This window comes from Spermophilus citellus, assembly GCF_964194105.1.
Source record: "Spermophilus citellus genome assembly, chromosome: X".
Classification (NCBI taxonomy): domain Eukaryota; kingdom Metazoa; phylum Chordata; class Mammalia; order Rodentia; family Sciuridae; genus Spermophilus; species Spermophilus citellus.
In genome coordinates, this window is record NC_138190.1 from 25,498,684 (window position 1) to 25,524,835 (window position 26,152).

Genomic DNA, 26,152 nt, shown 5'->3' on the forward strand with positions numbered 1-26,152 from the left:
GCAGAGTGCTTGCCTAGCATGCATGAGGCCCTGGGTTTGATCCTTAGCACCACATAAAAATAAACAAAATAAAGGCATGCTGTCCATATATAACTACAAAAAAATTTAGAAAAAGATGAGAACTTTATTTGTTTGGAAGGAGAGGATGGTGTCAAATTCAAGGACACACTCTAATGCTGCAAATGCTCTCATAGAGCTGTTCTGGGCCACCTGAATTAATCATGCCCTACCTTTTAAAAAGGTTTATGATTGAGAATATGCAGAAAAACACATTCTGAGACAGATATTAGATTACTACTCTTTTTTGGAGGAGTGGGGTACCATGGATTGAACTCAGAGGCACTCGACCACTGAGGCACATCTCCAGCCCTAAATTTTGTATTTTATTTAGAGACAGGGTCTCAGTGAGTTGCTTAGAGCCTCACTGTTGTTGAGGCTGGCTTTGAACTCCTGATCCTCCTGTCTCAGCTTTCTGAGCCTCTGGGATTACAGGTCTTCACCACCACACTCAGTTTAGATTACTAGTCTTGGGCATACTCTCATTTTAGGAAAACCCTAATGGAAGTGGTGGAAAGTGTGTCAAAAAGCCTTTGCTTTCTTAATCTTACATATACATAAAAAGTGCTTACATCAGGGTTGACCAGGTTTTTCACTTTTTTTGTTCTTTATTACCAAAAACCCCAGAAAGTAACTTTGGTCTCTGTAAGACAGTAGAGACAGAAGAACTTGATTGGGTAGATAAGCTAAGGAAAAATACCATCAATACCATAAAGGACTAAATGGGGTCACATTGGTGATGCCCAGGATGGCAGCCTCACAGTGGTAGACTGGCCATACTTGGTTGTCCTAAGGGCCAATTTTCAACTTAACTGTACTAAAAAGTTGAAACAGCTGCACACAACAGGTGAGATGATGATGATTTTAAATATCAATTTGCCACTCTTTTATTAGAGTCACTTGGGCAAATCACCAAGTACCTCAAGCCTCAGCTATTTCTTCTTTATCAAATAATAACTGCAGTTGTTAGGATTAAATGGTTTCAGAGTAAATGATACCACATGTTTTATCTGTATACATATGAAACACCTGGTGTATCATTTAGTACATAGTAGGTACATATTAAATTTTGGGGTTTTTTTGTCTGTAAGATTATGTGAAATGTATAAATCAGTACTATGAGGAAAAAAATCCCCTTACAGAAAGTTCCAGAATAAGAAAAAGTGACCAAATCAAAGGAAATAGCCCCCCCCCCAAAATTGTCGTCTTCTTCTTCTTCTTCTTCTTCTTCTTCTTCTTCTTCTTCTTCTTCTTCTTCTTCTTCTTCCTCTCTCTCTCTCTCTCTCTCTCTCTCTCTCTCTCTCTCTCTCTGGTACCAGGGATTGAACCCAAAGGTGCTTAATCGCTGATCCACATCCCCAGCCATTTTTGTTTTGAGATAGGGTTTCACTAGGTTGCTTACAGCCTCACTAAATTGCTGAGTCTGGCTTTGAACCTGTGATCCTCCTCCCTCAGCCTCCTGAGGTGCTGGGATTATAAGTGTGGACTACCACGCCTGTCCAAAAAAAAAAAAAAAAAGTTGTCTTCCAAAACAATCAAGAAGTTAAAAATTACATTTTTACTGACTCTCTGATTCACTTGGCTTTGAGGACCAAGATGGATGTGGATAAGCTAAGAAAGAAAAACAGAAAAAAGCAATTGAAAGTTCCAGGAAGAGCACAGAAGCTTCTCAGTTTCATCCACCCAGGAGTTAATGATATCACAGAAGACATGATCATTTGCTGAATGCTGACAGTAGGCTAAACCTCATCTAGGACCTGTTCTTAGGAGCTTTTCAGACTGCTGAGAAAGGCAGAGATTTGTTTTCTCTATCTTGTACAAGGATTTTAAAATTTTGCAGTGTGACAGTACTAATTTATACAATGCACTCACAATTTGTTTTTTAAAAGAATACATACATATATAATATAATATATGGGGAGAGGCAGTGTCTGTTAACATGCTAACATTCTTCCAAAAAGAAGTATTTAATTCCCTTTTTCCTACCTGAACTCGCCCTCCCTATCTCCTGAAATGATGGAGGGGAAGAGTGAATAGGATTTGAAGTTTTCCTGCTGAGAAAGGGACATTTTCTGCAACCAGGTCAATGTTCAAAGGACTAATGCTCTAAGGAAATTCTCCAAAGGGGACAGGCAGTTCAGGGTAATTAAGTTATTTAAAAATGTTGTCCAGGCTGCTATTGACCTTTGTAAAAGGAACAGGATGCTGCTTCCCAGGGGGACAGGATAAGAAGCAATTAGAGAAGCTTTGGAGAAGCTCAGGAATGTTTGGGAATCCACACATATGTCAAATTGTATGGGAATTCTTAAGAATGAAAATAAACGAATTTGATCAGGGGCATATTTTGGTCCTAGAAAATATTCCAAATATGTAACTCACACTAAACATATCCCTGTGTACTCCTAAAATCCCTAAAACACTTTGTATCTAGTAGAGGTCAATTAGACTTCAATTCAGTTTTAGAGGAGAGAGGAAAAGCCAATTCATAATTCTGGAATGATTTTTATCATGTGCCATAAAAAGAATGGGCATCAGGTTAAGTAAATTGTTCAAATAACAGAGTATGATAGAACTGGGTTTCAAATGCAGGTATATTGGATGCTACCACCAATATTTTTTTCCCTAAACATAAATTGTGTAAGAAAAGGCATGCTTAAGAAAGTTAGAAAAAGAAAATGGAGGAATAGCTAAAATAATTTACTTCTCTTCTTTTGGAGAAACAAGCTTTACTATATGTCCTATAGTCACTCACATTCCCCAAAGTGCCATGAATGAAGCAGGGAACACCTATGCTAGATCATGTATATTATAATAGAGAGTTTATATACATTACATTCTTCCTATCCCCACCTTTAAGCACTACCTATGCAGAATGTTACAATATTTTTCTATAGAATAAAAATGTATCATCTATGACATTATCTTAAGTGGCTACCAGAGTCCAGTCCCCAAAGTAAGTTCTATATGCAGTGCTCAATGGAACACAGTGGTTGATCAAATGAAAACTCTATGGACCACTGGAAAGACAGAAGAAGCCTCATAAATGATATTTAGGGGAAAAAAATTCCAGTTCCACCAAAACAAAGAAATCAGAGCTCAGAGTGATCTCAGCATGATTTATTTCTACTTCTTTATTATTCATGAATAGCTCAAATCATATTGTTAAAGACAGAACAGAATCTAAAACTTCAGTTCTTGGTGGTTCTGGGGATCAAACCCAGGGCCTTGTGCATGCTAGAACTCAGGTTTTGGTATGTATCATCGAGACTTGCATGCTGAGGGTTGTCTCCTTGGCACCAACTACATGAGATACAAGAAAGTCCATATAATTTCTAACACTAATGTTGACATCTAGAGGATATGAAAGATGGATTAAAGCAATAAATTCAATTGACACACAGGAGCTAGGGATATACTTAGTGGCAGAATACTTGCCTAGCATGCACAAACCCTAGGTTCCATCTTGGCACTGTTAAAAAAATGGCACACAAAAATGAGATTTTTTTTTGAAGGTAAAAGGAGTCAAGAAACTGAGAGGTACATAAAATTACTGGTACATGTTCCTTTGTTCATTCATTCATTCTTTCACATATTTACTGAGTACATGTTATCTGTGAAGCACTCTTTTAGAAAAAGATTCAACATTTATCATTGTCGTGTATGTTATTTCAGTCAAGGTTATACAAACTAGCTATGAAAGGACAAAAAATGATGGTTGGTTTGCTTATTTATTTATTTATTTATGGTGCTGGGGATTGAATCTGGGAACCATGCATGCCAGGAAAGCATTCTACCACTAAGCCACATCACCAGTCCTAGGATTTGAGATGTGTGATTGCGTGTGTGTGTGTGTGTGTGTGTGTGTGTGTTTTAACCAATTCTCTTTTTATTTCATTTTAATTATTTATTAGTGCATTATAATTAAACATGATAGTGAGATTCAAGGGACTGGGTATTGAAATTGAGCAAATTATGTTATGTGTATGTATGGACATGAGTTTTTTGTTTTGGTACTGGGAATTGAACTCAGGGACACTTTACCACTGAACTGCATTGCCAGCCTTTTTTTTTTTTTGGTCCCAGGGATTAAACCCAGGGGTGCTTAATGACAGAGCCATATCCCCAAGTCCTTTTATATTAGAGACAGGGTCTCACTGAATTGTTTAGGGCCACACTAAGTTGCTGAGGCTGGCTTTGAACTCACAATCCTCCTGTCTCAGCCTCCCAAGATACTGGGATTACAGGCATGTATTACCATACCAGAATGGCCCTTTTTTATTTTTCATTTTCAGACAAGGTCTTGCCAAGTTGCTGAGGGTTTTGCTGAAGCTGGCCTCAAATTTGTGATCCTCCTGTTTCACCTCCGCAATTGCTGTGATTACAGGTATGTGCCACCTCTCCTGGCTTGGATGTGAGTTGTTTTAATGAGTCTATGAGACATAGAAGATACCAATATCTACATCTCTCAACAAGCTTTGCAAAGCTGAATAGCAGAATCAATACTCCGCAAAGCACCATGGCATCTCATTCACTGTCTTTCAGTTAATATATTAACTTCAGTTGTTTTCATGATTATATCATCAATTAAGCATTACTATGCCTTCATTGTGGTTCCAGAGCTTAATGAGACTCAGGCAATGTGACCTTTGGAACCATCAAACTGTGGAGGAGAAAGCACAGCAGAGGTGACTGACCTCTGGGTTATCTTTGTGTACTAAAGCCTTTTGAAAAGTCAGAGCACCAGGCTTTTGGCAGTGATTTCAAAAATTTAATTATCCAGAGATACTCACCATTGTCCTCAGAGATTGACAGCTGAAATTAGACAGCTGATTCTCTGTTACATCCACTTTATATCATCAATGGTGCTAAATGGTTAAATAAAAGTTTTAATGTTTTTTGTCCTTTCTATCCTGATAAGATTGATGGTGCAATAAGAATCCTCAAGGGTGATATGAAGATTCATTTTCACTCCTCTGAAAAACTGTCACAAACAATTTCTATTTCAAAGTCAACATTCATACAACCAGAGAATGTCAGAACTGGAAATGACCTGTGATGTCAGCCTCCTTAGATGATAGAAGGAGAAACTGAGGATCAGAGAAAATAAGTGATTCAGGATTGGTTAAATGCTAGTTGATAGAGAAGCTGGAACTGGATTTTAAGGGTTCTGTTGCCTGGTCTATTTAAAATTTCCACTATTTAATATCATGTTGTCAGCTGCTAAAAGGTGTAGATTGAAGGAAAATATAAATGAGAAGGATCTTACCAGAAATGGCACAAAATTATATGTTACATGATGTGCTCATTCTATGAAAACCTATGCCAAAACTCAACCAGTTTTCAAAGTAAATGTTAGGACACCAGTATAATTCTCAGAATAGCCAAATAGGAGTGAGAAAGTGGGGGAATGTTTTCCAAATCAGAGACCACAATCCAGTGTACTTTATAGCAAAAGCCCATGTCATTTTCAGAAGATACTGGAAATGACCTGTGATGTCAGCCTCCTTAGATGATAGAAGGAGAAACCAAGGACCAGAGAAAATAAGTGATTCAGGATTGTTATCTGAAAACCAGATAACTCAGAGATATTGAACATGTCGGTTGCTGTTAAAGCTAAGACAGAACTAACCACTACTGCCTCTGTATGTAAATACTGGTTCTGAAAAAAACAAAAAATAAATTCAAAAGAACAAATAAACCAACCCAAACTTGATTTAGAGCAACTCCTGGCACAAAGAGGAGCTGGAACAAGAATGAAAATAAGATATGCTTTAAACACGGGAGGGATTTAAAATCAGAAAAACTGCCTAGAATGTAGTTATAGAAGTAATATGGCATACGGGGGAGGTGGTATCAAGACTCAGAGGCTACTGCAGTTAGGAAACATGGGTTCTAAGAACCAGAGCAAGATCTGTGAGTTTAAACCAGAAATGTAGACCTATAACATACAGAAGAACACCAGTGCCAAAAGATAAGTCTAGGTAAATGGCCAAAATTCCATGTGGAGAGTCAAATACTAATACCACTGGAGCTATAGGAATGGTAGGCCATATGAAGATAGAAGTGATTTCATCAAACATAGCAATGGTATAAATAATGTTGAGTAAAGTGAGTGTTGACTTCAGCCAGGGAGGTTTTATACTGCCATTTGCTAAGCAGGAACCACCAGAAAGCTAAACAAACAAACAAAAAAACTTAGAGCCAGGTGTAGTGGCACATGCCTGTAATCCCAGCAGAGACTGAGGCAGGAGAATCATGACTTCAAAGCCAGCCTCATCAACTTAGCAAGGGCCTAAGCAACTCAGTGAGACTATGTCTCTAAATTAAAATACAAAAAATGGCATGAAGATGTGGCTCAGTGGTTAACTGCCCCTGGGTCCAATCCCTGGTACCAAAAGCAAGCAAGCAACCAACCAAGCAAACAAACAACCCCCCCCCCCCACAAAAAAAAAAAAAACAGAAAAGAAAAACAACAACAAAAAAAACCCCTCAGATAATATAAATTTATGTACAAACATGCCTGGGATTGAGAGTAGAGAGAAGGGTAGGTCAAGGTCATGCACAATAATTTATATACAATATCCAGAATAACCAGCAGGAAGAGGGAGACACTCCTGTGGATACGAGCTGCTTTTTGAGCACTGCATGTATAAAAAAAAAGAGCTGAACAGTTAGTTTCCCCTGAACCCCATTTTTCACTCTTTTGTGAAGTGCTTCAGAAATATTTAGAAAGGAAGTGGATGAAATGTATTATTGCTGATTGAGTCAGCAGGTTTACTACTGAGTTTCATTAGTAAATTCTTCCCAATATTTAGCAACCACAGCTTCTTTGAAGGAGGGAAAGAACCAGCTTGTCTAAAAATCAAATCCTTCCTAAGGGACAGCTGGCAGAAATATAAGGTCAAACAATTCATCTGGTATTACTGAAGAGTAGCAGAAAATCAACGCTAGAACTAATATATGTAGAACAGGTGATGACCTCAATTGGTTTCTTCATTTCTGCACCAATGGGAGATAGTGAATAGCATTTATTTTCTTCACGAGTGAGTGGAGACTAGAGACAATGCTAACAAATTTAATAACCAATATTTGGACCTTTGTAGTCACGGTATCCCAAGAAAGATATTAAAGCACTGGAAAAGATCCAGGGAGAAGCAACTAAGATGATCAAGGGGAAAGCTTATCTTTCATTCAAGGACAGACTAAAAAGGATTAGAATTTCTCAGACCAGGAAGATGAAAATGAAAAGCATTAGTGGGGGATGTGAGGTTAAAGTCAACTCTGGGTAAACAGAAATGTATTCATTGAATTCCAAAGCACTTAATTGGGGCCATTCGTTGAGGTTAAAAGATGTAGGTTCAAGAGAAATTAAAACATGCCTTGATTTATACAGATGTCAGTATATCTATGGAACTTAGTTCTAAGACAAGGTCAGGTGAAAATTGGCAAAAGTTTAAGACACCATTGGATAAACTCACTGCCAATTGATTTATAATGCATCATTAAGAAATGGTCATGAGTTGGGTATGGTGCCTCATGCCTGTAATATCAGTGACTTCGGAGGCGGAGGCAGGAGGACTACAAGTTTGAGAACAGCCTTGACAACTTAGCCAGACCCTGACTCACATGAAAAGAAAAGAAAAAGACAGGGGAGGTGCCTCAGTGGTAGTGCACCCTTGGTTCAATCTCTAGGACCAAAAAAAAAAAAAAAAAAAAACAGACAAGAAATGGTCATGTTGTACCTTAATTTTTAAAATTAAGCTTACTAGGTTAACTGACAAAACTACTACCAGTGCCTTCATATGAGAAAGAATTCTGGGTTGGTTCTGGTTGCCCTATTGATCTGACTCAATGTTCTATTTCTTTCTTTCTTATTCTCTTATTGTGATATATATGTTGGAACATCCTGCATGTAGGTTAGGGATTCCTCAATGCTTTGGACAGTCCAGAACATAGAAGAATAGTTTTCTAACTCATTAAGAAAGCAAGAGAGTCCTGGCTCTTGGCTCTGTTTGGTTTACCCATATGGGAGTATGCAACATAAAAAGGTGAAAGAAATCCTAACAGAATGCAGCAGCTGGTTAAAGGCTATTATATTGAAATTTTCATGAGTTTGACAGTGGGCCAGAAAACTACAAAATGGCAGAGAGTAGAAAAGGCAGTTGTAACAGGTTGAACATTGTTGGTGATTATTTTTTCAGTGGCAATGAAAGCTGTAATCAAATAACCTGAAAGAGATGCTGGCAGAAATAAGAGAGCCCCAAGGGAGAGGGAATATGAAAACTGTAACAATGATATATGCTATGGACTAATAAACTAGACAAACACGTAGTTTGAAGTATCAAAATCAAGGATCATAGTATCATATGAAAAGCTGGTGTCAGGATGTGGGCATAAACACAGCCTGATTTGCAATCTAGAGCAAAAGATGTTGTTAATGTCTTCAGATCTTGAGGATGAATGCACAACTCAAAAGCCAACTAGGATCCATGCTATTGATATGGAAACCTCCTATTATTTAGATGATCAGTTTAGCCCAGCATTGAAAAGGAAAAGCATTAAAAAAATAGCCAGAGAGGACACCTGGCTTTTGAAGCTGGGAATCTGTGATACAAACTCCTGAATGGAAGTCAAGACAAACAAGATAATAAAGAGGAAAAATAGAAATGGGTTGAAGCAATGTCATTATAAATTTATTCTTATTATTAGTTTTGGATGAATAAGGCATCTCAGACTATGAGTAACATTTACCAGTGCATGAAGTCTACTGGATCTTACTCATCAAAATAATGTGCTTTAAGTAGAATGTTTTAGATAACAGTAAAAAGTAATAATAGAACACAAATGACATTAGTAATCTGCTTACTAACAATTCACATTTTATGAACATGTATTCTCTATATTACAGCTTAATTTTAGAGTTAAATTTGGGAAATATAATTCCTAATTTCAAATAGATTATAATTCTGGAGAGAATTGTTTTCCATAAAGTATCAGACAGATCTTCCAGAAATTATGTGAATTCCAAGAAACTGATCACCTCAGAGGCTTTTAAGGTCTCCATACTCCCATCTCTATTAATTTTCCTGTCTATTGTTTTATGTCTCTTACTATTGAGCTGGGAGGAACAATAGTCCTAAATTATACAGAAAGATTTGAGCTCTTGAATGAGGTACCTGGAGAAGTTAGAGTGTGCTGAGAGGGCATATTTGAAGCTAAGCAGTAGAAAAAAATATATATATATATATATATATATATATATATATATATATATAGACTTAGCAATTCAAATAATGAATTTTAAAATAGGATGATAAAATTCTTGAACAAAAGTTTGGACAAGTCCATTAAATGAGTCAAATCATTGATTCTGAGAACTAAAAGGACCTTAGATATCATACAAACTCCTTATTTTATAAATGAGAAAGCAAAGTTTAAGTGGCTTAATGACTTGTCCAAGACAACACAGTCAAATAATATCAGAGCTAGGACCAGAATTTGAATTTTCTTGTTTACAGATCTATGCCCGTAACCAATAATACCCACCACCAAGACCCTCAAGACATGAAGGAGCATTGAACAAATAGGGCACGTAGCTGCTCTCTAACTGTAATGAGGGCAAGAGACTAATTTACTGGAAAAGGGGGAATTACAGCTTTTTTAGAACTTGTCTCATTTTTATTTTTTTTTTCTTTCTGGTACCAGGGATTGAACCCAGGGGTGCTTTACCACTGAGCCACATTCCAAGCCCTTTTTTGTAATTTATTTAGAGACAGGGTCTTACTGAGTTGCTTAGGGCCTTGCTAAGTTGCAGAAGCTGACTTTGAACGTGAGATGAGATCCTCCTGCATTAGCCTCCTGAGCTGCTGGGATTTCAAGCGTGCAGGATCACACCTGAATAATACTTAATTTTTTGGACTGAATTAATCTCCACTTTCCCACAGCAACATACTGGGATTTCTTGTATTATATGTAACAGGAGGGAGGAGAAGATAAGTATTCAGGAAAAGGACAGTGGAATTGGGAATGGGGATGGGGCTAGGAATCTCTGTGAGACATTTAAACAATAGTTTAAAGGTGTCTCTGATTTTCAGGTAGTCCTAAAATTTCAGCCACAAAAGGAGAAAAAGAGTCTTAATTTCAGTTTATAAAGAAAGGATAGCTGGGTGTGGTGGCCCATGACTATAATCCCAGCACTGGGGAGGCTGAGGCAGGAGGATCTCAAGTTTGTGGCCAGCCTGGGTAACTTAGGGAGACTCTGCCTCAAAATAAAAAAAAAAGGATGGGGATATACTCAGTAGTAAAGCACTTGCTTAACATGTACACGGCCCTGGGTTCAATTCCTAGTACCATAAAAAAAACAACAGGGCTGGGGTTGTGGCTCAGTGGTAGTGTGCTAGCCTTGCATGCGTGGGGTACTGAGTTTGATCCTCAGCACCACATAAAAAAATAAAATAAAAAATAAAATAATCCATCTACAACTAAAAAAATAAGAATCAAAAAACTGAATAAACTACACATACACATACACACATACAATATGTGAACATAATGCCATATGGTGCATGCCTAAATCAATATATTATTTAATAAAATGTGATTAAAATATGTCATGTAGCAGGGCATGGTGGAGTACTTTAGTGACTTAGCAAGACCCTAACTCAAAATAAAAAAAAATAAAAAATACTGGGGATGTAGCTCAGTGGTAGAGTCCACTGAATTTGATCCCTAGTATAGCAAATAAATAAATAATAAAAAGTAATTTAGAGTCATGAAATAAATTGGATATAACCCAAATAAAAAATTAAAGCAAAACAGAAAAATTGAAAAGGAGGCTCAAGGCATATTAAAGGAGAATTTTTAAAGTTAAGAGAAATCTCATCTGAAAAATTTTAATAAGACAAAGGGTAAACCATTTCCTAAAGGATATGTCTCTCCTTGAAGAACCAAAAGAATCCCTTCACCCCCATTCTTTTGAGTTAAAATAGAAGCACGAAATCAAATTTCTTGAAAACTGTAGTAATGAAGATCTAGGACTGCTGTTATTGCTTTAGAACTGAATTATGAAGAATTGATGGGCAGTAGAAGAATAAAAGCACACTCGATAAAAGATGGCAGGCTGAAAAAATGAGAACACATTTAATATTTGCAGACTCATAGCAGAAGCAAGTTCAAAGACTTCAGTTGGTATTGAAGAGTGTTTCATGAACTCAATTAATTCTAATTGTTGTTGGGGGAGCCAATTCAAAGTTAACTTTAAGTTAGATTCCACTGCACGATTGATGATAGACTGTTAAAGTATCATAATAACTCAATATATTTTCTCCTCTCCCTCATCTATGTCAACCTAATGCATCATAATACATATTTCACACATCCTTCCTTTGACTATTCTTTTGACTGGCACAAATGATCCCAGAAAACAGTACCACTCTGATGTTGTTACTAGGTAACAAATACTGAGTGCTACATATCAAGAATGAACACCTAAGCTCTACAAATCCAGGACTGCTATTCTCTGCCTTTGGGATACATGAAGGATTCTTTTACCTAAAACAGTTTGTGCACATACAACTGCAGAAGTTTGTATTGGTCTGAAGATGATATAAGAATAATCCCTAAAACAGATGAATAGCTTTCTGTGAAACATTCACTTCCACCATCAATAATATTATCAGGAGCTTTTTGTTCTATTGTGAAAATTATGGATCCCTTCCCCCTAAACCATACCATATATATGTTGCATTAAATGAATTTTTCTTAAAAGTAGTTTCCTATTGCATCAGCACATTTACAGTGCTAATTTTAGCATGAGTTTACTATCCAAGCTTTCTAAGGAAAGAAATAGGTATCATAGGCAAGGCTAATGATGTATTTTAAAAATAAATTCACTTGGGAGTACATGGATTAGCCACAATAAATGTTCCCTTAAGAATATAATTTTTCAACTTACTTGATATAGTAGGGCACTTTGTTTGGTGAGATGGCTCTCTCCCAGGGGCCCTGGACAGAAGCTGAAAAAGAAAAAGAGAAAAAAAAAGTGAAGGAGGTCAAATTCACCAAAAATAGAAAAGACAACATTAATCTCCAGAATTACAATTTTACACTGATATTGGTCTGTTTGCTCAGTTGCCCATGAAGACAGGATGGATTAACCTGCTGTTCTGAAATTTCTCTCCTAATCTAAGTGAAATTGAACTCATTCAGGCAAAAAGATAAATACAAAGGGTGGGGGCTTTCCACTGCTAAACCTATAGAACCGATAAGAAACTGAATGAGTAGACGAGGGTTTTCTCTTATGCATCTCCACTGGGTATGTTTCTTGTAATACTTCCTATTGTTGTTTCTCAATATCTTTTAATATTTGATTGACTGTGTTTTATTAGTTTAGTGTCTGAAACATCCTTTTATGATATATTTGCATTCTAAAATTATTGACGCTAAAATACTATTCATCATTCAGGTATGCTTGTTTTCCTTTTTGGCTTAAGGAGAATTCAAATTCATTTACAAGTTATATGTTTCATTGGTGCCTCAAAATATCAGCCAATCAATATGATCTTATTAGATGAGGTACCCAAAACTGATAGAATGGCACCTGGCATCAGAGAGTAATAAAAGTTTTCACATACTTTCTGTGTCATATATGTTTATATATATATATACACACACATATATAAGACAAATATATAAATAAATATACATAAAGCATATATAGTGTATATATGTTACACATAATTAGAATTTATTTTATAATGACTTTATTGTGTATTAGTCAAATCAATCATCTTTACCCTGTTTTTTATTTATTTATAAAAATGTTTTTAACTGGTGTCTTACTAAATCTTCCAGGCTGTCTTGGAACTGGCAATCCTCCTTTCCTAGTCTTCCGATTACCTGGGATTACAGCTATGTACCACTGCATCTGGTTTGCCTTTAATTAATTATCTATCTATCTATCTATCTATCTATCTATTTTTGGTACCAGGAATTGAACCCAGGGGCAATTAACCACTGCACCATATCCCCAGTACTTTTTTATTTTGAGACAGGATCTTGTTAAATTGATGAAGCTGACCTCAAACTTGTGATCCTCTGCCTCAACCTCCTGAGTTGCTGGGATTTACAGGAGTGTGCTACCACGCCCAGCTGCTTTTATAATTATATTTTTAAGATTTATGTTGTAGTGGTTTCTTTATTAAAGCTGAACCTCTAAAAATACCTTTCATAAACTGTTTGATCTGATTTTTTTTTTCTTTTAAAGACAAAATAATCATGTTTGGGAGGCACTGTAACATTTCCTTAACAATAAACCCTTCCTCCTGAATCAGTTTTAAGAGATGGGAGTTTTAAGAAACATAGAATATCATCAGGAATAAAAAATATAAGAAACATTCTTATTGACATCTAGTAATTTGATGTGTATGTATATTTCTTTTCTGAAATTTCATCCCAATAATAATTTGAAGTACAACTGATGCTGACCATTATTTCCTCTTATGAAAAGCTCCATTCTAAATTAGTCTCACAATAAATTCACTCCACAGTGTATTGAGATGTAAGAAAACGTCAAAGCTAATATATCCATGACTACACTGTATAATATGAAAGAACAGCTTCTAATAAAAGTTAACTTCACCCACTTCCAGACAATTTAAGGGTAATGAAACTTCAGCTTCTTTGTTTTATATAGAGTAAGAGAGGGCTCAAATCACCCAACCTTTAAGCAGACAAGCTGCTTTGTACCTTGGAGATATGTCACTTAAATGATATAGGAATGGATTTGTATTTAGCTGGTAATTATGCTTTTTTTTCATTTTGGCAGAAAGAAATTCTTAATATGGAGAAAAAAGACATTTAGTTGTTGCTTTGAAGTAGTCTCTCACCTTTAATTTCTGTCCTTTGTATATTCCTTTCTTCTCTCCTTCCTCCCTGCCTTTCTCAATCTTTGCCCACTCTCCTCTTGCCTTTTTTCTTCTTTGGGATATAGCTCTCCTGTCCCAATTAATTCACGTAGTAAATAAGCCCCGATTTAAGAACTTGGGCTGGACTCCTTAACCTACCTAGTCAGAGTCTGATGTTACAAAATTTTAAAAACCTCTCTGGCAGAAAGCAATGTGGACAGCCAAAAATCAATGTGGATAGTTTCTCGCTGCTCAGTGTACCTCTTCTTAAAACTACAGCATCATAAAAGGAAGAAGAGAACTCCAGAGCACATTTGGTCCAATCCTTACTGGCTGTGAATAACCAGCTTATGAATGCCTAAACTGAGAAAAGAATGGCTATTCTTTCTTTAAAGGTCTCAGTGGACTGAGGCTGAACAATTTCTCTCATTATCTTTTCCCACTTCTTTGCCATTCTATATGGTCCAGAAATTCTTTCTGATTTATAGGATACCAGTATGTCCTATGGTAGCAGAAGACACTCAGTTTGATTTCCTACACTCTTCTTCAGTACCTCTCAGAGAGAAGTGGGCTGGAGAGGTCTGTGAGCTGTATAGCCTGGCTAAGGAGCTTTCTGTCTGAAAGAAACAACCTTCAAATAGATAATGAGCAAGAGACAGAAGGCAATCCATGGTGCCCAGCCGAGGAATGCATAGAGTATCTATAGTTGATTTCTCATTGTTAAACATTAAAAGTAGAAAAATCCCAACTATAAGCTAGAGGAATTATCAGAATATTCTTGAACTGAATGGTTGAAATGATTTCAAAAGATATTTTTTTAAAAAATATAATTTCCAGATCAACAAGAACTTTTTGAGCTTTTGTAACTGGAATTTTTAATCGTTAATCTTTTTCCCTTAAAATAAAAAAAAATCCTTTGTGTTTATTGGTAATTATCAAATAGATCCAATGGTGAGATTCAATGCATTTTTATTCCCTTAAAGATGTTTTTATTCTCCCAGGCACAGTGGCATATACCTGTAATTCCAGCTCCTTGGGAGCCTGAGGCAGGAGGATCACAGTTTCAAGGATAGCCTAGGCAACTTAGTGAGACCCTGTTTCCAAAAAGAATTAAGGGAGGTGGAGACAGTGTTGTATCTCCATAGTAGAGTATACCTGGGCTCAATCCCCAGTACTGAAAAAAAAAATTCCCCCTTTGACGACTGACATTTTATAAATTCACTCAAGCAACTGCTTTGCAGTCATCATTTGAAACCCTAAAATTTTATACTCAAAAATGTCCTTGACACAACAAAAAGAGAAAAATAACAATAGCTTTCCCCCATTCCTTTTCTGCCCCATCACCACACATGCACATACATTGGACTGAACTACTTGCTTTAGAAATAACACTCTGTAGGATGATGGTTCTATGGGATTGAATTCAGTGCTCCTTCCTTAGAGATTGTTAAAGGATTGTCGGCAATTTCATTTGGGGCTACCAGATGATTCTGGTCTTGCATCTATTCAAAAGTTGATCAGATATATGGTAACTCTTATGAGTGTGCCCCAGAATTATTATTTCATTTCTTGCAGTAATGCTGATGCCAACAACAGCTGTTTCTTATCTCTGTGCACCAGTGGAAGCTTGCCATCCTTCACAAAGCTAGCCTATGTAATAGGCACACACATCATTTATGCCTGATGTGTACATTTTTAGTAGCCCATCAAAAGCAGATTTATTGGCTAATAGTTTTTATATGACACTAGTCTATCCTTTGGTATTTTCTTACACAGATGTTTCTATAACCACTATGTGTAATTCCAGTGCAGCTTTGTGATTCAGATTCTTGAGTGTAAAAATCATTTATTATCATACAGCACCAGAACCATAGGGTATTACCTACTGAATTTAAATAGTAAACTACACATGAATTTATTTATTCCAAAATCAACCTCTGAATTTCCCCTTGCGTTACAGATACAGTATATTATTAAGAGCAAGAAAGGGTAGAAATTCCACCTTTAAATGCTTTCCTCCTTTGAGGTGACAGGATTCAGTATTGTGCCCAAGGGGTGGTTTTGAAAATCACAAATACAGGCCATGTTATCAAGAGGAAGTACTGATTTCAACCATTTTTTTAATGTACAATGAACAGAATGTGCCAAGTGATGCACCCCGGTGTTAAGCCATATTTTAAGTGACACAAGGGCCTCACCAGAAAATTAAAAAGAATGCTAATGTTATTTAAAGCATGCCAAAAGAGCACTCTCTGGAATTCCAACCCAAATACATTCATTAATCTTTCTACTTTTCTTGTCTTTGTTGGACTTGGAGCTTGATAATATAGTTGGGTCAAGAAAAGTGGGAAAAGGACAAGGAAAATAAATAACAGCTTCTGTTAGAGATAAAATAGAAAAACTCAACTCTGGGATTAAGAGAAAGTCATTAGCTATCAGCTACTGGTACATGACTCCTTGGAAGTAGGCAAATTTTAGTTATGGTTTTATGGATTCATTATATATTGATGCAATGGGCAATGCTTTTTGAACTTTTTTCCCACTATCTCCCCACCCCCACTTCCAGGAATTTTTAAGATATGTTTCCTCATTGCTTTACTCTCTATAAAATTTTAATACCACTGATATACTCTATGTATGTTTACATATTGAATGTATTTGTGCTTTATGTATAAAAAAGAGTAGGATTTTTTTTCATTCCTAGGAACCAATTTTTGCCCCCTTTGGGACAATCTCATCCTCACTGAGAATGCCTGATGTAGAGGAACTTGGGGCTGGAGAGGAACAAGGAGTTATTGAAAACCTCATAGGTGCCTGAAACATATCCTGAAGTCATTTGATATGCACAAGGACCTGTGAGTTAGATATCATTTTCATTTTGCAGATGGTGAGCTTGGTAAGATCACATGAAGTAGCATGTCTAAGATCCTAAGTCAGTACATAATACATTCTAATTTTGGTTTATTATTCAAAATAAAATCATATGATTCAGGGAGGAAAAACCAAACATATTACATGCCTTGCACATATATAATGTAATCCTATCATATGTATTATGAAGTAACAATATTCCATCATTACAGATGAAGAAATGGAGGCTCTGGAAAGTTCAGGTCATGCAGTTAGTCAGGAGTGCATCCAGGATTACAAAGAGGTCTGTCATGTCATTGAGCTCATATGTGGCATATAACAAGTACTCAATAAGTATTTTCCAAAAAATGAGAAAATAAGTAAATCTTAAAAGGGATTGTAATGCTATCTAGACCAAGTTCTCTATGCTATATTTGATTTCTAAATTTACCTTCTATATCATTTTCACCAAATGATTTTTCAGGAGCAGCTTGAACAACTTCATTGTCACCACATTTTGAAGGGGCTCTTTTGAATTTCCTAAAGCTTTGGTGATGATTAGAAACAGCTTCCTTTTATTCTGGTCAAAATCTGCCTCCCTATGATCTGTAATCATCACCATCAGTCCTGTCCTAAATGTCCAAAATAATTCATCTGATCAGTTCAGAGAAGCTAATTTCAAAGAATCTACAACTTATTTTCACTTGATAAAGATGAAAACAGAGCCCCAATTCTGAAAGAAATAAAACAATATCTAACATTACTTCATTCATTATACAACTTATTTTTACAGAATAAATATCTCCTATGTGCCAGGCCCTGGACAAAGTGTTGGTGCCATTTCAGTAAATAAGAAAGGTGCAGTTCCTAATGCTTTGTATATAATTTTAGGCTCTGAGGATATTTTTACATGAGCACACCTCTATTCCAGCATTTAAATCAACCAACTGGTATTTACTGAATATACATGTGCTCAGGTCCCTATTAGATAGGTGTAGGCAAGAGTGAGGTAGGGTGAGGTTGGGTGAGGTGGGGTGAGGTAGGGTGAAGTGTGGTGGGGAAAGAAATTTTAACATGCCCCATGTCCTTAAGGATTTTATTATTTAAATAGGATTGGGGCCAGGAGAGGTGGTCCATAACTGTAGCCCCAGTGACTAGGGAGACTGAGACAGGAGGATTGGAAGTTCAAGGCCAGTCTCAGTAACTTAGTGAGGCATTGAGCAATTTTCTAAGACCCTGTAATAAAAAATAAAAAGGACTGAGACTAGGGATGTGGCTCAAGGGTTAAGTTACCCTGGGTTCTATCACTGGTACAAAAAATACAAAACAAAACAAACCCCACAAAAACAACAACACAAAACCAGGATTTGGTATAGAAGAACATATATTATAATGTGATTGTATCAGTCAGGGTCCTGGCACATTCAAATTGGGTGAGCAGAATTTAATAAAAGGGCTGTTCACAGAGGTGTGTGCAGAGTTCAGGGATATTATAAAGGATAATATCAACAACAGGGAGTCTTCTTTAAAAAATATATTTTTAAGTTGTAGGTGGACACAATACCTTTATTTTATTTTTATTGGTGCTGAGGATCAGACCCAGTTCCTCACATGTGCTAGGAAAGTGCTCTACTGATGAGCCACAACCCTAGCCCCAAGCGAGCCTTTTTGTATGTGCATTAGGTAAAGAAGATCATAAGACAGGATCATTGTTCAGGAGAAGTGGGCAGAAAAGGAATCATGGAATAGGCATTCCAGCCTCATTCTCCATCATTCCACCTCTTCTACCAAGGTGCTCCACTAAAGCTAACCTGAAGCCAAGAGTGTTAGGGGTACTCTTCATTCAGCCCACACAAATCAACCTCCCAAGGTCCAGAGCAACACAGGGAAATGTGGAGAGTAGATATGGAGGGGTAAAGTATAGACATTTCCTTATACTCCAACTGAGGCAGTAGCCTCCTCAAATCTTCTACAGGTTCTCCCTAGCTTCTCTGCTACTCAGAAGAACACTAATAGATTAAATTATCATAAGTGCTATTTAGAGCACATGGATTTCTCCCTGACTCAAAAACCTTCCAAAATACCTTTGAATACAAACTCAATTTTCTTCCCTTGGTATCCAAGGCTATTAACATCTTAATGTCACCTCATTTATTTTCTCTAGTCCTTCTGTACATGACCCCAATGCTTCTTGTCCATGCTTTCAAAACTCCATGCTCAGTAATGTAGACAGTTGCTTGCATTATTTCACATCTCCTCTTCTTTAGGATAGTAGCTCCCTCTTATCCAGTTTTTTTCTGCTTTTTAAATTTTAGTAACTCATGGTCAACTGTGGTCAAAAAATATTAAACAGAGAATTTCTGAAGTAAACAGTGCATGAGTTTTCAATTGCTCACTGTTCTGAGCACTGTGATGAAATCTCATGATGAATGGATCTGTCCCTTTCACTTAGCACAATGCATTTGAGGTCCATCTATATTCCTGTATCAACAATTTGTTCCTTTTAATTGCTAAGTAGTATTACATTATATGGATGTATCAAAGCTTAGTTATCCATTGAACAGATGAATGGCATTTAGGTTTCTTCCACTATTTTGGAATCATAAATAAAGTTGTTATTGGCATTCATGTACAGGTTTTTGTGTAAGCATAAGTTTTAATTTCTCTAGCGTGAATGATTAAGAGCAGGCTTGCTGGGTTATAACAGATTTTTTAAAAAAATCCATCAAGGTACTTTATTATTTATCTATCTATTTATTTATTTATTTATTTTTTGGTGGGGGCAGGTACCAGGGATTGAACTCAGGGGCACTTGACCACTAAGTCACATCCCCAGCTTTATTTTGTATTTTATTAGAGACAGGTCTCACTGAGTTGCTTAGCACCTCACTAAATTTCTGAGCCTGACTTTGATCTCAGGATCCTCCTGCCTCTGCTTCTGGAAGTGCTGGGATTATAGGCATGCGCCACTGCATCTGCCTACAACAGATTTTTAATGTCTAGACAATATTCCAATAATTCATATACCATGAATTCTTGAAGAAATCCCCTCTTTAGGAACCTTTAGGTTGTTTCCAGTTTTTCACTGCCAGGCATGGTAGAACTTGCCTGTAATCCTAGCAACTCAGGAGGCTGAGGAAAGAGGATCACAGTTTAAGGCCAGCCTTAGCAATTTAGAGAGATCCTGTCTCAAAATAAAAATAAAAGATGTCAGTGGTAGAGTGCCTCTGGGTTCAATTCCCTGGACCACAGGAAAAAAAAATAAACAGAAGGCCACAATGAACATCTTTGTAGATAAATCTTTGCACACTTTTTTGTTAATTTTCTTAAGCAAAATCCCTAGAAGTATATTTACTTGATTAAATTCTATGAACATTTTAAAGGCCTTTTATATAAATTATACTACTACCAGCAAAAGTCTTTCTTTATTGATCCATGTCACAGAGGGAAATCCATTTTCTGCAGGTAAGTGGTATTTTGTTGGTATAGTTCTCAAGGAACATTAGATATACTGCTTGATACAGTGGATTATTTGAGAACATTCTTCTCACAATCCCAGATAAATTATAAATTCCTTGAATTTAAAAAGGCACTCAGCACATTGACTTTCCATTTCAAAGCCTAATCCTGTGTCTTGAGATCAAGTGGAATTTTTAATATTTATTTTTTTTTTTAGTTTTCGGCGGACACAACATCTTTGTTTGTATGTGGTGCTGAGGATCGAACCCAGGCCGCACGCATGCCAGGCGAGCGCGCTACTGCTTGAGCCACATCCCCAGCCCATGAAATCCTATCATTTGTGATACTGTGAATGGACCTTGAAGACATGCTAAGTGAAGTCAGTCACAGAAGGACAAATACTACATGATTCCACTTACTTGAGATATCTAAAAATATTCAACCTTAGAGAATCAGAAAATGGAACAATGGTTTCCATGGCATGTGGGGACAGGGAATGGGGAGGTGTTGTTCAATGGGTGCAAAGTTCCAGTTGTGTGAGATGACTGAGTTATAGAGATCTGCTGTACAACATAACATAGTGTTTATGGTTAATAGCACAGGGATATGCACTTAAAAATATTAAGAAGGTAGATCTTTTGTTAAGTTTTCTTACCACACCTATGCACACCAAAAGCAAAGGGACAGAAAAAGTCTTGAGGGGCAATGGATATGCTTTATCTTGACTGTGGTGATAGCATCATTGTTTTATACATATGTTCAAATTAATTAAATTGCATAGCTTTTTGGTATGTCAAGTATACCTCAATAAAGCTGAAAAAATAAAAATAAAAGGATGGGTGGGTATTTTGTCCAACACTGGACAAAGAATAAGGAAACTATACTTCAAGGGATGCCTCCAAATAGTGGTAGCAATAGAACAGAGTAAAATAATAAACAATACAGAAACTAGAATAAGGTAAGGTGAAACACATGGACAACCTATTTGATAAGGTATGACCAACTATGACTTCAAAGAACTGAGGGTGTAGAAGAGGAAGATGTGTAAATCCCACGAGCACTAATGACAACAATAGGATCAGATTACAGAGGTTGAAGGAGGTAAAAGACAGAGGGGGAGTTGCAGATCTAGGTCCTAACAAAGCATCTGAGAAGTTGTGTTTGAAAAGAGGAAAATCTAAGTGGCAACATCTGAGGATTATTTGTCCTTTTCCCTTGCTCTTCAAGTCTTTGATCTCCCATGTAGTTCAAGTCTTTACAACTTTCCATATTCTTTTTTTTTTTTTTGTACTGGGGATTGAACTCAGGGGAACTGGATCACTGAGCCACATCCCCAGTTCTATTTTGTATTTTATTTAGAGCAGGGTCTCACTGAGTTGCTTAGGGCCTTGCTTAGGCTGGCTTTGAACTCGCCATCCTCCTACCTCAGCCTCCCAAGCAGCTGGGATTATAGGCATGTGCCACCTTGCCTGTCCAGGGTATTCTTTATACTGTTAAATTATTTGAAAAACTTATTTCCACTTTCTAAAGTCATAATCAAGATTATAATATAATTTTTAAAAATATTTTTTAGTTGTAGTTGGACACAATATCTTTACTTAATTTATTTACCTTTATGTGGTGCTGAGGATCAAATCCAGCACCTAGCATGTGCTAGGTAAGCCCTCTACCACTGAGCCACAACCCCAGCCCTATAATACCATTTTTAAGTTTTCATGTAGTTATTAAGCCTGAATGTATATGTATGAATGCATCTGTTATTTTTCCCCATTGCTATTGCTTTCTCTAGGATTTATCTTTTCTTTTGATGTAATGCATATAGTTTCTATAGCAAGAGTAAGTTTTTTGTCACTTATCTGAAAGGCCAAGTTAAATTTAACACTTTTCAAAACATTGAATTAAAATAAGAATAGTTCTTATATGTCTATGTCATATATTGAAAGTAAAGATTCAATGAAAACTTTAAGATCACTTACTAAACTTTCAAAGATGGGCAGATTTTCCATAAAGATTTCAACAGCTAAGACAGATGGGCTACATTCCAGAGGGGAAGGTCATAAGAGTGATGAATGAGACCTCTAATGTCTGCCATAGCTGTGAAAATCTTTATGGCTAACTAAAATTCCTCACGAATAACAACCTGTAAATATTATATGAGCTGTCAGACAGATAACACTGAGCTTTGAGACCACTGCACCTGGTGAACAGAATCCAACACCATGGGATTTGTCAGGAAGTTGCCAAGTCACTTAGAGTATCAGGCTTATACTTGATCTGGGAAGTCAAGAGTTCATACTAAACTACTTGGCAAGGTGACTAAGATGCGGGGATAGCACTGTATCATATCCAGCACTACTGACTTCTTGGTCTAATAACCAATATTAGACCACAAAGCCTAAAAATAACCAATATTGGGTGGTGTTATTCGTGAAAGAAATGCTCCTTCAAATTGACTTATAGAAAAATTTCAAGAACCTCATTGTGATGATTAGAAGGGTAAGAAAGAAATCAAGCCTCATAAGGTTGGATTCAGAGGGATGTATGTTCATATAAATGGTGCTATGATTAACTTATGCTCATGGAATTTCTGAATAAACTTAAACAGAATTGGCTGACTTCATTACCAGAGAACATTCCTTCAGGTAATGGTGGTTGTAGTCTTTGGGGCATCTGGGTTAAGTCAGGTTACTAACAAGTCTGTGCAATACCCCAGGTGCCTTTAGTGTCTCTCCAGATGTGCTTTTAAAAAAAGGCAGGCAGTCAACACCATTTGCTGAGTGCTCTCTGTGTGACGGGTATTGTATTAGGCACCAGGGAAATTTCAAGGAAAGTAAAATTGGAAACCTGAGACAGTAGGGAGCAACACAGATATTAAAAACCAAATGACTATAGATGAGATATACATCCATTTACAAGCAAGATGAGAAGAGAAAGAGCTAAAGATATGACAACAATTAAATTGATGAGAGGGTGGGAGCGATTGAATTTTGGTCCTGCTATGAAATAATGAAATATGTACATTGCAGCCATAGTCTCATGGTGAGCAGAGTGTACTTCTCAGCCCCTTGACCTTGGGCTTGCCAATGTGCTTGCTTTAGTAGACATGATATCCTCCTGTGCTCTGGTGATCTGCCCTGAGAAAGTGATCCTTCAGAATGGGTGGGTCTCAAAACTATATATATATATATAATATATATATAATATATATATATAATATAATATATATAATATATTATATTATATTTTATTGCTCTCTTTAACATTTATTTATTTATTTATTCTAATTAGCTATATATGACAGCAGAATGCATTTTGATTCATGTACACAATTGCAGCACAACTTTTAATTTCTCTGGTTGTAGATGATGTATCATCGTACCATATGTGCAGTCATTCATGTACCTAAGGTAATGATGTCCACCTCATTCCACCATCTTTCTGTCCCCATGCACCCTCTCCTCCTCTGTCTCCCCTTTGCCCAATAATAGTTTCTTCATTTTTTCCCATCCTCCCCCATTATGGATCAGCATCCACTTATCAGAGAAAACATTTGGCTTTTGTCAAAACCCAATATATTTTGAGATAATCTAATCTGAATTAAGCCTGGAGGCAAACCCAATCAACCTGCAGCATGAAGTACAGCTTTCCAAGTCAAGCTTTAGCCAGACCCATAAACATAAGAATACCAAGCTTTGAATTCTCATATAGCTTTTGTATGTAAGCCACCTGACTTTGGGGGTGACTTATTTTCAGCATTAATGTGAACACAGATGACAAAGAAATGGAGAAATAGAGAGGAAAGAAAATCAAGCAACTAAAGAAGAAAAACTAAATCCCAAATCCAGTCTCACATTGGTTTAGCCACTTCCTCTACTATTATCCAAAGACAAATGGGGATTATTCCCTTTAATCTATGAGGTTAAGACTTGTAGATTGCCACTCACTGGTTTTTGGACCCCTCCTTTAAAGATGACAGTCCACAATGGTTACATGTATAAACTTGAATAAGTTGTTAAATTGTCCCCATCTCAGTTTTCTCTTCTGTGAAATGGAGGTAACAATAGACCTCATTTCACAGGGTTGTTGCCCCAATTAAATGGGTTAATCCATGTAAAATACTTCCTGTGAGGAACACAAAGTACTCAATGTCTTTTATTTATTCCTACTCCTACCCTTATTATTGTTATCATTCATGCAGTGAGTTATCAGGATATTTATCCCATTAATTAACTTACACTCAATGTAAGGAATCCCAGGGTAACCAAGAAAATGAGATGGACTTCCTATGATTCTAGAGTTAACCACCAAAGCACAGATCCAGAAAAAATCTCCAGGAAATAATCCCTCTTCTTCCTTTGCTAGCCATTTTCTGATTCTTCAGAAAAAAATTTATGCAGTTCTTAGAGTAGTAAAACATGAAAGAAGGCAAATCTTCCTTTTGGCATTCTGATGCTGCTGTCAAGTATGAAAACCAACTGACTTTTATCATTTTACATTAGTATTTCTTAGGAATTCAAAACAAATAGCTAAGTATTTTTAGAAAGAAATGAAACAAGACATTTTAATTTCAACTTTTACTTTTAAATTAAACTTCATATTACCAAACTTATTATCTTCCTTTTTTAAAATTTCAGTTAGCATGGATGATTATGTTATAGGCAAATTCTGACCTGTAGTTATGCACTGTCTTATTTAAGATATAAGCTTTGCTGCTCTTTATTTTCCTCCAAGATAGCAAGGTTCTTTTGAGTTTTTGTGTTAGGTTCCAAGAATCACTGAAGGTTCAGTTCAAAAGTTTCTCTCTTCCCCTAACATCTTTATGACCTAACCACCTTACATATTCATTATACATATATCTACTCCAGACTTCCTAGATCAAGGTTTTTGAATCCATTTCTTTCTTTTGATAGATAGCCTAGGTTAAGTTCTACAACAGGAACTTTGCTATGGTTTAGACTTAGTTTATCCCACAAGGATTTGTATATTAGACATTTAGGTCCTCAGTGTGGCAATACTGAGGTAGTGGAACCTTTAAGAGGTGAGGCCTAGTGGGAGGTGGTTGGGTCAGTGGGGCAACTGCCTTCTGAAAAGATTAAGAGAGCTCTCATGAGACCCTGGTTAGTTTCTAAGAGAGTGACTTGTCATGAAAGAGCAAGTGTAAGCCCTCCTTGTCTGGCTTCCTGGTTTGGCATCCTATCTTGCCATTTGTTTCCCACTAGCACATGTTCCTACCATTGTAATGTTCTTCGCTATGTGATGTAGCAAAGAAGCCCTCACCAAAGACTGAACCAATGGGGCTGCCTGATCTTGGATTTTTAGCTTTCAGAACTGTGAGCTAAATAAACCTCTTTTCTTTATACTTATCTAGCCTTGGGTATTCTGCTATAGTTATGGAAAACAGACTAAGACAAACTCTTTTACTTTTTGCCTTTTGAGTATAAATACCTCTGTCCTTAACTCACACCATAAATGAGCTCATTATATTCCTCTTATAACTTTTCCCAGACATTTCCTACTCAGATTTTCTCTTTCCATATCAAATTGCCCCCATGTTGACTAATCCTTCAATTATTCTCTCTTGCCTGCCTATTTCTATCTCATTAAAACATTAGCACTCTCTAAAACCTATATTTATATTCATTATACATACATAAGAAATCCCCTTTTTGAACAAAAGGGCTATAAGGAGACTACTCATAAAATTGGAAAGGGGTATATTCATCATATCAGAATGGTTAAGTAGAAGGGAGAGCCTGATTTCTCATTACTGAATGCATCTTGTGACTCTTGCTAATTGAAATCAAGGACCGAGCAATTAGAAGCATTCTTTGCTAGATTTCTATCAGATGGAATACTCTCTATTTTGGATTTGCATGTAGCCT

General features: G+C 36.5%; 1 protein-coding gene across 6 annotated transcripts in view; it reads right to left on the minus strand.

Moving 5' to 3' along the window:
* The window catches only part of DMD (dystrophin), a gene marked incomplete at its 3' end in the record, with an annotated part of 2,539,585 nt that overhangs the window by 202,309 nt on the left and 2,311,124 nt on the right, over positions 1 to 26,152 (minus strand). For all 6 annotated transcript variants that reach the window (XM_081277777.1, XM_081277778.1, XM_081277780.1 and 3 more), the window contains one exon: positions 12,011 to 12,071. In XM_081277777.1, the coding sequence (XP_081133903.1) occupies positions 12,011 to 12,071 (61 nt within the window). The remainder of the gene's footprint in view (positions 1 to 12,010; positions 12,072 to 26,152) is intronic.